We start from the raw sequence: 12,889 nt of genomic DNA on the forward strand, positions 1-12,889 counted from the left end.
TATGAATAATATAAAGTATATTTGCATTTGGTTTATTTTACTGTCGGTCATAATGAAATTGTTTCTGAAAAATCTTAAAATTAATTCTTAGAGATTTAAAATAAATAAATAAATAAATATATATATATATTTTTTTTCTCCCTATAAAATCACTTTAATTTTTTTTAAGGGGCGGAGGATAGCTGTCACCGCACAGCGCGGCAGGGCGGGGTTTAGGCGGCCCGGGTGGGGTTCGGGCGGCGGAGGAGGAGGCTGATGACTCCCGGTACCTCCGCGGACCTGCATCGACATGGAGCTGGAGAACATCGTGGCCAACACGGTGCTGCTCAAAGCCCGGGAAGGTGAGCGCAGGGACGGGCTGGGCTGGTGATCAAACCCGGGGAGACGTTCATGCAGAACTCCGTTTAAAATATCGGCTTTTTAAGGATTCAACGCATTTTCTAAGAATTTATGCAAATCTAAAGCCATGTAATCTATTAAAGGGGGAAAAATACGACTTTAAAATGTATCAAATTAGTTTTTTGACTCACTTTAGCAATCCACAGATTTTTATTCTGGTCAAATTGATCAGAAGTTGTTTAATTTGAATTGTAACAACTTGGACTTTTAATTATTTATGCAGAAATTAATAGTTTATGTATAGATCTGGATAGATATAATTACTCTTATTATTTTTTAACATTGTTTTTTTGTTGTTGTGGAGAAAATTCTACATTTTATAAAGAGTCTTGTTTGGTTTCATTTGGTCATTTTGTCCTAGTTTGCATCATTTAAAACATAACTCAAACTTTTAAATGGACTGTGGTGTTGCTTTTTAGATATTTACAAACTTTCATGTTTACTAAAGTAATTTAAATTATTGATAAGACTGTAGATCAGGATTAGTTCTAAATTATTGTTTATTTTGTTTATCAAGTTCATTTTGGTGAATGAGTGAAGTTTGGTGACGATGTCGTTCACTCGATCTTTTATTAATAATTTACTGAATCAAATAATAAGACGTTAGAATTCGTGTAGGTTTGCACGCAACATATTCAACTTCCTGTAAACAGATAATGCAAATCAGCCTCTGCACCAGACTCCATTTAAAAAAGGTTCATTTTACTAAAAGAGCTTTCGAGTGTGTGTGTGTGTGTGTGTGTGTGTGTGTGTGTGTGTGTGTGTGTGTGTGTGAGCTCAGGAGGAAACACACACACTTTGGGGTTTTGTGTTTCAGCTTCTTCTTGTAATGTTTGTGAAACAGGATGTGGAGGCACACACACACACACACACACACACACACACACACACTTTAATGGGCTCTTCCAGTCTCTGTTGGGTCATTCCATGGAGTAGGTGGAGCTGTATTACTATATCACATTTACCTTTCCTATGTGCTGTAGTTCCTCAGATATTGGAAGATGAAAATGGAAGATAAATAAGGTCACCCCCCCCACACACACACACACACACACACACTATATTGTCCATATCCCAAAAAGTATTGATCAGATCAAGGTAAATATTTATCACAGAACAATTGGTACAATTTTCTGAATTTTAAGAGATCAAAGCGTGTGGGATGTCCTGAAAATGTGTTGAAATGACCATCTACTGGTTGTACAGGTTAATACTGGTTAATAAAGGGTTTGTTCTGGTATTAAATCTGATGGTTGAAATCAAATATGTTCACAGCATCAGAAAGTTTTCACTGTATTTGTTATTTCAGCAGTGCTCACTGGTTTGATTCTTTACTGGTAAGTGACCTCTGACCTCTGGAGGCTCACTGATGGGAAATCATTTTCTTATTAAAACACAGTGAGAACATCCTCCTCCTGCTCCACGTCTGGTACCAGTGCTCTGTTATTGTTTATGGTGCTGCTGTGATCATGTCACCCGTTCTCATCTGAACAACAACCGTACGGTTTTTAAAGCAGCTGCTGCTCTTCCCTACAGGAGGAGACGGGAACAGGAAAGGGAAAAGTAGGAAGTGGAAGCAGATGCTGCAGTTTCCTCACGTCAGTGTGTGTGATGAACTGAGACAGAGTACAGGTAACACACACACACACACACACAACACACACACACATCCATCCATCAATAAAGTGTCTCTGTGAGCAGAGTTTCCTCTTACAGTCTCAAAAACACTGTTTGAAATATGTGTGTGTGTGTGCGTGTGTGTGTGCAGAAAAGGACTACATCGGCCTCTGTGAGCGACAGCCAATCGGACGACTTCTCTTTAGACAGTTCTGTGACACTCGACCTGAGCTCAGACGATGCATCTACTTCCTGAACGCTGTGGTACGAGTGTGTGTGTGTGTGTGTGTGTGTGTGTGTGTATTATGTGTGTGTGTGTGTATAACGTGTATTATATGTGTGTGTGTATTGTATGTGTGTGTGTGTGTGTATTATGTGTGTGCTTTTCCTCCTACAGGCTAAGTACGAGGTGACTCCAGACGAGAGGAGGAAGGACGTCGGCCTGGAGCTTATGGAGAATTTCTTCAACCCAAAGGTGTGTCCATGTGCTTTTATTTTGAAAGTTCCTGCTGTAACCAGTGTTTTGTGTGTGTGTGTGTGTGTGTGTGTGTGCAGGCAGAGGGCAGTGTGTGTGTGTTAGAGCAGCTGATGAAGTCTGAATGTGAACTCAGATTGAAACAAGAAGCCTGTAAAGATCTGTTCACAGACTGTACCAAGTAAGAGCTGTACACGGGGGGTGTTAAAAAGAGCAGAATCATGTGATCCAGTTTAACCCTCTTATAGACCTTTCACACAACTTCCATATTTTGTAATGGAAATACACAATTGTTGTGGAAACCTACTTCCTGTTGTGGTCAGGGCAACAGGTAAACAGTAGCGTACCAGGCTGTCCTTGTAACCCCCTTATCCATCGTTCCACTCCTTCCCCGTTAACGTTGAAGCTCGACAAAAATGGGTTCGGGCTATTGGGTGAGATGGAAGACCAACATTTACGATTAAAAAGAGGAGTACAATGTCTGCTGCAAACACTTCACACCAGAAGTCCACGTCTTTGGCACCGTGTTGTCTTCTTCACTCACTGGAACACTTATAGTGCTGCAGATTAATTACATATTTCAAGAGAATGGTTCACAGATAATAATAATAATAATAATGCATCAATTTTATATAGTGCTTTATCATAGACACTCAAAGACGCTTTACAGAATTAAGGCATTACTCTTTCACTCCACACTTAGTGGTGGTAAGCTACTATTGTAGCCACAGCTGCCCTGGGGCAGACTGACAGAGGTGAGGCTGCCATAGTGCGCCATCGGACCCTCTGACCACCACCAACACTCACTCACACACTACGTTCACACTAGGCAATGTCGGTGAAGTGCCTTGCCCAAGGACACGATGACAGATACCACCCCACTCTCTACTATTTTGGAAAAAGGCGTTGGCCACTGAAAAATTCAATATGGCTGCCATTTTTCAAGATGGCCAAACATTGAAATTCAATGGTTATTTATAGATCCAAAAAATGCTTGAATCAGGCCAAGAGAGGTGTCAGGGGAGTCTGGTCCGCCCGAGTCCAAATATGTGCTTCCCTCCTGGGCAGAGTTAGAACTGCGCCCACTAGAGGCGAAACACTCAATCACGATTAAAAAAAATTCTCTTTTTGTAAAAAAAATATGGCACCAGCAGATGTGTTTTATTCCCCAAGTCTGAATATGTGGTTTGTTTTTGACTAGAGGCCGAATTGCGCCCACAGGAGGCCGTGGAAGTTTGGTGTTTTCCTGCACCAGCGGCAACCTCGGTCAGTGGGAGAAAGCAGCTCATACTCCTCTGAGGTTACCCCTGGTGCAGGAAAACAACCAAACCTCTGCAGCCATGGGAGGACCACACCTTTCCACTGACACCTTGTTTGGCCTGATCCGAGCATTTTTTGGTTACATAAAAACCACTGAATAGCAATAATGGCCAACTTGCAAAATGGCCACATTTAAGTTTTGAGTGGCCAACGCCTTTTTTCAAAATGGTGGCCCTTATAGATTATCTGTGCCAAATTTCATGCTTTTATACCAAAGTAAACAATATTTTACTAATCTGCTGCGCTATTTGTCAATATTTTGCCACAGTTAAGTTAAACTTGTAAACAGCATGAGCCTTGCCTCATATCACTGTGTCTAATTCACTAGTGAGGTTGTTGTGTTGTATCTTATTTATTAACGTTAGCCTACCCATTATTAACATTCCTCATCAAGTTATCCATTAACCCATGGGTGGACAGTCCTCTCTGTGTCACCATAAATAATCATTATTTATGGTGACACTCTGAGACTTGTGTAAATAGGCCTAATTGTCCATTTACAAGTTTTATCCATGAGGGAAGTTGTGTAAACTATTTGATTCACTTTAAATTACTTAACTTTTTGCTGTGTTGACATTTTACTGGAAGTCTGTATAAACTATGATTGTGTATTGTCCAGTTATTGTGTGACTTGTCCATTATCATCAAATATAACACGTTACCCTTGGGGTCAATCTGAAAACCAAGTTTTTGTGTGACTTTGTTTATTTGTTGAACGTATAAATTAGCCTTTGATAGTGAAACGTTGACCTGTTCTCTAGCGCCACCATCAGGATGGTTGTGGCCCCCCCCCCCCCCCCTCCTCTCATAAACATATTTATTTACTACTACACATTCTCCTCTACGTCACTTTTACTGTGAAAGAACTTTTTCCTTAACATCCTCCCTCACACAGCTAAAACAGCTTAGATGTGTGTGCACTGTGTTCAGCACTTTGAAAACATATCATCATCATAAATTTATGCTTAATCAGTTGCACCCATCAAATTAGGAAAGTTCATGAAATATGAAGCAAAAAAAAACCCTTCTTTTTTTTAATGATAAACACTGAATAGGGTCAAATTGACCCCAAGGACAATAGGAGGGTTAAACTGAATTTACACTAGATTTAATCTTTTTATTCAGAATCTTTTAAAGCTACTTTTAAAAGTATTTTTTCTTAAATCTTTGTGTCTGTGTGTATAAATGTGTGTGTGTGTGTGTGTGTATCCAGGCTGGTCCATGACTTCCTGTCTGTAGCTCCTTTCTCAGACTACCTGGACAGTGTTTATTTCACTCGTTTCCTCCAGTGGAAGTGGTTGGAGAGGTAATAGTTACTATGGAAACAGATTAGTGTCACAAAGAAACAAACAAAAAATTGTGAATTGCAAACAACAAATAAGACAAAAAAGTCATCTAAAAAATAAAACGTGTGTGTGTGTGTGTGTGTGTGTGTGTGTGTGTGTGTGCGTGCGTGCGTGTGTGCGTGTGTGTGTCACAGACAGCCTGTGACCAAAAACACCTTCAGACAGTACAGAGTTCTGGGTAAAGGAGGCTTTGGAGAGGTAAGTGTCACAGTCTGCTGACCTTTCACAATAAGAGCTTACTGACCTTTCACAATAAGAGCCTGCTGACCTTTCCCAATAGGAGTCTACCATTCAGAATAAGAGCCTGCTGACCTTTCACAATAAGTGCTTACTGACCTTTCACAATAAGAGCCTGCTGACCTTTCACAATAAGAGTCTGTGCTGCAGGTGTGTGCGTGTCAGGTTCGAGCGACGGGGAAAATGTACGCGTGTAAAAAGCTGGAGAAGAAGAGAGTGAAGAAGAAGAAAGCAGAGTCTATGACGCTGAATGAGAAGATGATCCTGGAGAAGGTCAACAGCAGATTTGTGGTATTATTATTGTTATTATTATTAATACATCTATATCTGTAGCTCTATAACGATGGAAGCATCTATAGATACGTGTTGATGACATGTTTCCTTATGAACAGGTTAGCTTAGCATACGCGTACGAGACCAAAGACGCCGTGTGTTTGGTGCTGACGCTGATGAACGGAGGAGATCTGAAGTTCCACATCTACCACATGGGAGAGGAAGGACTGCAGCAGCACAGAGCGCTGTTCTACTCAGCACAGATCTGCTGTGGGTTAGAGGATCTCCACTCAGAGAGGATCGTCTACAGGTCAGAGAACAGCTAATGAGCTACAGCTACTGCTAACCATCTAATGCTAACCAGCTACTGCTAGCCAGCTAATGAGCTACAGCTACTGCTAACCATCTAATGCTAACCAGCTACTGCTAGCCAGCTAATGAGCTACAGCTACTGCTAACCATCTAATGCTAACCAGCTACTGCTAGCCAGCTAATGAGCTACAGCTACTGCTAACCATCTAATGCTAACCAGCTACTGCTAGCCAGCTAATGAGCTACAGCTACTGCTAACCATCTAATGCTAACCAGCTACTGCTAGCCAGCTAATGAGCTACAGCTACTGCTAGCCAGCTACTGCTAACCAGCTACTGCTAGCCAGCTAATGAGCTACAGCTACTGCTAACCATCTAATGCTAACCAGCTACTGCTAGCCAGCTAATGAGCTACAGCTACTGCTAACCATCTAATGCTAACCAGCTACTGCTAGCCAGCTAATGAGCTACAGCTACTGCTAACCATCTAATGCTAACCAGCTACTGCTAGCCAGCTAATGAGCTACAGCTACTGCTAACCATTTAATGCTAACCAGCTACTGCTAGCCAGCTAATGAGCTACAGCTACTGCTAACCATCTAATGCTAACCAGCTACTGCTAGCCAGCTAATGAGCTACAGCTACTGCTAACCATCTAATGCTAACCAGCTACTGCTAGCCAGCTAATGAGCTACAGCTACTGCTAACCATCTAATGCTAACCAGCTACTGCTAGCCAGCTACTGCTAACCAGCTACTACTAATCAGCTAATGAGCTACAGCTACTACTAACCAGCTACTGCTAACCAGCTAATGCTAACAAACCGTTGCTAACGTCCCTCACTGTCTTCTTTGGTCCACACAGAGACCTAAAACCTGAAAACATTCTGCTGGACGACCACGGTGAGTCCACACACACACACACACACACACACACTTCTGACCAATCATAGGCCAGCGTACGCACACAACCGTTGATTACTGACCAGTTTGCAGTCATTGTAACGCAGAATAAAATCAGCTGGTGATCATGTTAACTGGTCATGGCCATGTTAACATGGATACCTGTGTGTGTGTGTGTGCGTGTGTGTGTGTGTGTGTGCGTGTGTGTGTGTGTGTGTGTGTGTGTGTAAAGGACACGTCAGGATTTCTGACCTGGGTCTGGCGGTTCACGTTCCAGAGGGAGAAACCATTAAGGGACGTGTGGGGACCGTGGGATACATGGGTGATTATTACTCTGTGACATCATCAGTGAAGTGACCAATCACTGCTCTCCTTCTGTTCTTTAACATCTCTGAATATGTTTGAGTTTAAAAAGTGTAAATGTGCGACGAAGCCTCAGAATGTTACAAAAGCATTGACGTGGGAACCGTCAGTGTTGCCATGGTAACCGTACGCTGTTACTAATGTGTGACCATGAGCCTCGACTTTGAACTTACACTACAGTTATCTCTGTTACCATGGCAATAGTCACCTTTAAAGATAAAATATTTTCTGTGTAAATCTAACTGGGGGCGCAGCCTGTGAAAGTCGTTCCCATGTTGCACCTGTTCTCCGGCACTCCCCTTAGCTCCCGAGGTGGTGAAGAACCAGCGCTACACATTCAGCCCTGACTGGTGGTCGCTGGGCTGCCTGCTGTACGAGATGATCGCAGGACGCTCGCCCTTCTTCCAGAGGAAGAGGAAGATAAAGCGTGAGGAGGTGGAGCGGCTGGTGACGGAGGGGGCGGAGCTATACTGTGAGACGTTTTCTGAGGAGGCCGCCGCCCTCTGCAGGACGGTGGGTGTGCTGCGGCCTGTCGGTGCCGCTTGCTCTGACTCATGCCGTGTTTACGTCTGCAGCTGCTCGCCAAAGACCCAGCACACAGGCTCGGCTGTCAGGGGGGCGGAGCCTCCGAGGTGAAAGGTCACCCATTCTTTAGCTCCATCAACTTCAAACGACTCCAGGCTGGAATGTTGGAGGCTCCGTTTGTCCCTGATGTAAGAACGACCGACCAATCAGAGAGCCCCACGCCACGCAGTGTGTTCAGTGTGTGTGTGTGTGTGTGTGTGTGTGTGTGTGTGTGTGTGTGTGCGTGTGTGTGTGTGTGTGTGTGTGTGTGTGTGTGTGTGTGTGTGTGTGTGTGTGTGTGTATAGCCTCAGGCCGTCTACTGTAAGGACGTGTTGGACATCGATCAGTTTTCTACCATCAAGGGGGTGGAGCTTGATGCTGACGACCAATTGTTTTACAGCAAAGTGTCGACGGGCAGCGTCAGCATCCCCTGGCAGAACGAGGTCATACACACACACACACACACACACACTGTGTTTGTGTTTTTTTTTTGTGCGTTGTGTGTTTTTTGTGCATTTGTGTAGTTTTTGTGCATTAATGTGTTTGTGTGTGTTGTCGTTTTTTGTGTGTTGATTTGTTGTTTTTGTGCGTTTGTGTGCAGATGATAGAGTCCGGCTGTTTCTCGGAGCTCAACGTTTTCCTACAGGAAGCTTCGGGCCCTGCGGACCTGAACCACAGCTTTCAAACCACTGACACGGTCAAACTGGGCCTGATGCAGCGTCTGTTTGGAAGCTCAGTCAGTGCACGGTCACAACTTTTATCAGACACCAGAACAAACTCCTCATATTTACTGTGTCTCCCCCTGTAGGCCTGCTGTGGTCACTGCAGTGACAGTGAAGAGGAACCAACCAGGCTGTGACACACACACACACACACACACACACACACATTTTACTGTGTGTGTAATGAATGTTTTAATATTTCTGATGGATTTTATTTAAATCTCAGGTAGCAAAGATGTGAAAGTTAATTATAGATATTGTAAATAATTACATGAGATTGATTTTGCTTTTTGAGGTACGAAACACATTTTCAAAGAATGACATATTTAAATAATTTAATTGATAGATTTTATTTTATTTTTAATCTTGTATACTTCATATTTATTTATAGATGTTTTCTTATTCTTTACTTTAAAGTTTGAATAAATGCTCCTAATGTTTGGACCAATCACTGCCTCTCAGCCAATAAAAACATTTCCCTCTTTGCAGAAAGATGTTTATTTTTTAAATAAATATTGAAAATGTAACAAGTTTTAAAATATTTGTATATGTTTTTACTTTGTTGATAACATTTAGATTTAGAAAAAAAACCTTCATGATATTAAGAATTTTAAAAGAATTGTAGATTATTTTAAATGTAATTAATTTTAACATTTTATTTAAATAATTACTGAAAATATATACAGTAATTAAATATATCAGTTTTAATATCAATTATTTTTGTTTTTATCACGTGTAGAATGTCATCATAAAAACGATCAAATATAATAATATTGAGTACAGACTGTTATTGGAGCTCTATTATCACTGCTAATGTTAGACTGAGGAACCAATCACAGCAGAGGAAACCTGGTGACGTGTCGTGCCCTCGTGCGGCAGACAGAAAGTTAATGACCGTCCAATCAGAGAGCTGGAAATGATCACATGACTTTATAACGTGGCTAGTTGGAGATGGGCCAAACGGAGGCAGTGTTGACCATAGACATTATATAACAAACGCCTCCTATAGACACATGACGTCACAGGAAACGTGTTGAAAGCATATCCTGTGTAGTGAAGCAGCCATGGTAACGCTAGAACCACCCAAGGGAAAAAACAGAGGAAGTTTCCCGTTAAAGGAGGAAGTCCTGTGCAGGGCTGACCTGATATCAACAAGCCTGCACCAGTACAGGATCTGCTCCCATCATTGTCACTGGTTCAACACTCGTCAAATAAATAATATATACATATTTCATGTTTTTTATATAATTGTAGCATATTAGCCTGATGAAGGTCCTTACATTTGGGAAATTAAACTATTTTACTTGCATTGATCCATGTGTGCAGATTTTCACACAAATTTAGATAATCAATAAAATAGCTCAAATTTTGAAAATCCAGCATTTTACACTCATATTACAGATAAATGATGAAAAATGTACCTACTTACCCTGGATTTAACCACATGTTATTAATAAAAGTAGCTACTTCACAAATCCAGCCACAAACAAACTGGTTGTAAACTGGCTGTTAACTTTAAAACTTAAAAATATTACTTATGAAAGATAATCACACGGGATCTGGTTTGAATATTTACCGGTTATTATAATTAAAAGCTGCACAAAACACCGTCACAGTTGTTCTCTAGTGCTAGCGTAGAGTGAGGAGACCTGTCCAATATGGCGGCGACGTGTCATGCGTTCAACACATAGACATTATAATACGTAGACGCCGCCTCGACTGCTGCCGCCAACTAGAGCGGTGCGTCTACAGGGCGGCCATCTTGGAAAGGTGTTACTGGTTCCTACAGTGTATTACATCTATAGAGGAATGACGTGTTTACACTATTAAAGTTGTCATAAATCACTCACTTCTAAAGCAATATTCACGGGGTTTGTTTTTTTATTTTATTTATTTATTGGAGGATATGCCGAGGGGGTCCTCAATGTCAGACATGATAGATAGATAGACATATAGAGAGACGTATAGATAGATAGATAGATAGATAGATAGATACATATAGATAGATAGATACATATAGATAGATAGATAGATAGACATATAGATAGATAGATAGATAGATAGATAGATAGATAGATAGATAGATAGATAGATGTATAGATAGATAGATAGATAGATAGATAGATAGATAGATAGACATATAGATAGATAGATAGATAGATAGATAGATAGATAGATAGATAGATAGATAGATAAATAGATAGATAGATAGATAGATAGATAGATAGATAGATAGATAGATAGACATATAGATAGATAGATAGATAGATAGATAGATAGATAAATAGATAGATAGATAGATAGATAGATAGATAGATAGATAGATAGATAGATAGATAGATAGATAGATAGATAGATAGATAGATAGATAGATAGATAGATAGATAGATAGATAGATAGATAGATAGATAGATAGATAGATAGATAGATGTATAGATAGATGTATAGATAGATAGATAGATAGATAGATAGATAGATAGATAGATAGATAGATAGATAGATAGATAGATAGATAGATAGATAGATAGATAGATAGATAGATAGATAGATAGATAGATAGACATATAGATAGATAGATAGATAGATAGATAGATAAATAGATAGATAGATAGATAGATAGATAGATAGATAGATAGATAGATAGATAGATAGATAGATAGATAGATGTATAGATAGATAGATAGATAGATAGATAGATAGATAGATAGATAGATAGATAGATAGATAGATAGATAGATAGATAGATAGATAGATAGATAGATAGATAGATAGATAGATAGATAGATAGATAGATAGATAGATAGATGTATAGATAGATAGATAGATAGATAGATAGATAGATAGATAGATAGATAGATAGATAGATAGATAGATAGATAGATAGATGTATAGATAGATAGATAGATAGATAGATAGATAGATAGATGTAGAACAAAAGGAACCCAGAAAACGTTCAGATGTGCTCAGGTATTTGACAGTGAGTTATTATTATTGTATAATGGTACTACTAGTGTAATATTGTTATTGCTCTTATAAATATCATTACATTATCATATTATTGTATTATTATTTTGTTATTAATATTTTATATTAAAGTTACTGGTATTCTCATCGTATTACTATTACAGTTGTTATTGCTATTATTATGATTGCTATATAATTATATTATATTTTTATATTTTCTTACCATTTCTACACAAACAAAGTGACATTTCTGATCTGTTAATACAACAACAAAAAGCTACACAACTGACACCCAGAAATATTCCAGTTTTTGATGGTGAACTATTTAAATATAAAATTTTAAATACTGTGTAGAAAATAAGGGGGGCTGCCTGTACTATCTGTAAGAATACACTAGAGGGCGTCCAAGAGAGTTCATTTAAACCTGTTTATACATGTCTCCTAACTAACGATTTAATAAAGCAAAATCATTATTACATGAACATTTTGGAAATGACAAAATCATACATGCAAAAAGTTCTCAACTGGCCAATCATAAAAGTAGAAAATGTAACATTGATACAAGATTACACGTAATTACTCTGTGGATGCTCTAACACTGTGTAATCTGACAAATCTTAATTAAATGTGTCATCAAACATGAACATTGTCATCACAAAACGTCCATTTAAAATGAAGGAACAATTTAGTACAAATGATATTTCAGAAACTCACCACTGCAAACTAAATTCTAGTGATATTAACTTTGTTGAAAGACGTCAAAATAATTTCTCATCAAATTTTAAATGATCTTCAAATTCAAACTTCAGACCGTGTCAAACCTGTCAGTCATAGAACTAGACATAGAGTTACAGTCAATGTACAACAGACTAATAACTAATCAACAGTAAAAAAGCCAAATACGTTCAAATGTTTATTTTGTAAACAAACTCACTCTTTAAATTATTGCCAACAGTTTTCTAATAAACAACATAAAGACAAAGGTGTTTAAAACATTTCTGTACAGTGGCTCGTTAGTGGCTCAGGCCTAAATATTAGGGACACAACAGATGTAAATGATCCTGGTGTCAATCACACCTCAGTGTACAGTGTGGAACAGAACAAACAATAGAAACATAAACACTACAGTATGGAGGAAAACAAACAACAAAGGGTTGAAAAGAAAAGGTTTACAATAAAAAAGATTCAAATAAAAGGTTTTCAAAGGAAAAAGGATTACAAGAAAAACAACTCAAAGAAAGATAAAAAAAAGGCAAAATTACTTGTTTGTAAATATGTAAATACAAAATGTGAAAATTGTAAATATTAATGCTTTTTATGTAAAACAAAAACATGTCTGAAATGACATGTGATTTGTGTTTGGCTTCACTAATAGTTATGTTAGGGCCATAAACA

General features: G+C 39.0%; 1 protein-coding gene across 2 annotated transcripts; it reads left to right on the forward strand.

The window, feature by feature from the left end:
* Positions 1 to 203: 203 nt before the first annotated feature.
* Positions 204 to 8,977, forward strand: grk6 (G protein-coupled receptor kinase 6). Of its 2 annotated transcripts, XM_028466201.1 has the most exons (16): positions 204 to 341; positions 1,936 to 2,031; positions 2,168 to 2,280; positions 2,414 to 2,491; positions 2,572 to 2,672; positions 5,025 to 5,117; positions 5,292 to 5,355; positions 5,545 to 5,685; positions 5,787 to 5,977; positions 6,843 to 6,880; positions 7,113 to 7,202; positions 7,548 to 7,756; positions 7,819 to 7,956; positions 8,114 to 8,251; positions 8,410 to 8,544; positions 8,617 to 8,977. In XM_028466201.1, the coding sequence occupies exons 1-16, from the start codon at positions 290 to 292 to the stop codon at positions 8,665 to 8,667; spliced, it is 1,728 nt and encodes a 575-aa protein (XP_028322002.1). In that variant the 5' UTR covers positions 204 to 289; the 3' UTR covers positions 8,668 to 8,977. The 2 variants fall into 2 exon arrangements, with proteins under 2 accessions (XP_028322002.1, XP_028322003.1); XM_028466202.1 differs by lacking the exon at positions 8,114 to 8,251.
* The last annotated feature ends 3,912 nt before the right edge of the window (positions 8,978 to 12,889 follow it).

The sequence above is a fragment of the Gouania willdenowi genome, chromosome 14 (assembly GCF_900634775.1).
Source record: "Gouania willdenowi chromosome 14, fGouWil2.1, whole genome shotgun sequence".
Classification (NCBI taxonomy): Eukaryota; Metazoa; Chordata; class Actinopteri; order Blenniiformes; family Gobiesocidae; genus Gouania; species Gouania willdenowi.

Excerpts from the sequence above, each read along its gene's own strand:
- grk6 (XM_028466201.1), top strand. The coding sequence starts at position 290 with ATGGAGCTGGAGAACATCGTGGCCAACACGGTGCTGCTCAAAGCCCGG. Across the intron at positions 5,356-5,544 it reads GTAAAGGAGGCTTTGGAGAG|GTGTGTGCGTGTCAGGTTCG; the intron begins GTAAGTGTCACA and ends TCTGTGCTGCAG. Across the intron at positions 5,978-6,842 it reads TCAGAGAGGATCGTCTACAG|AGACCTAAAACCTGAAAACA; the intron begins GTCAGAGAACAG and ends TGGTCCACACAG.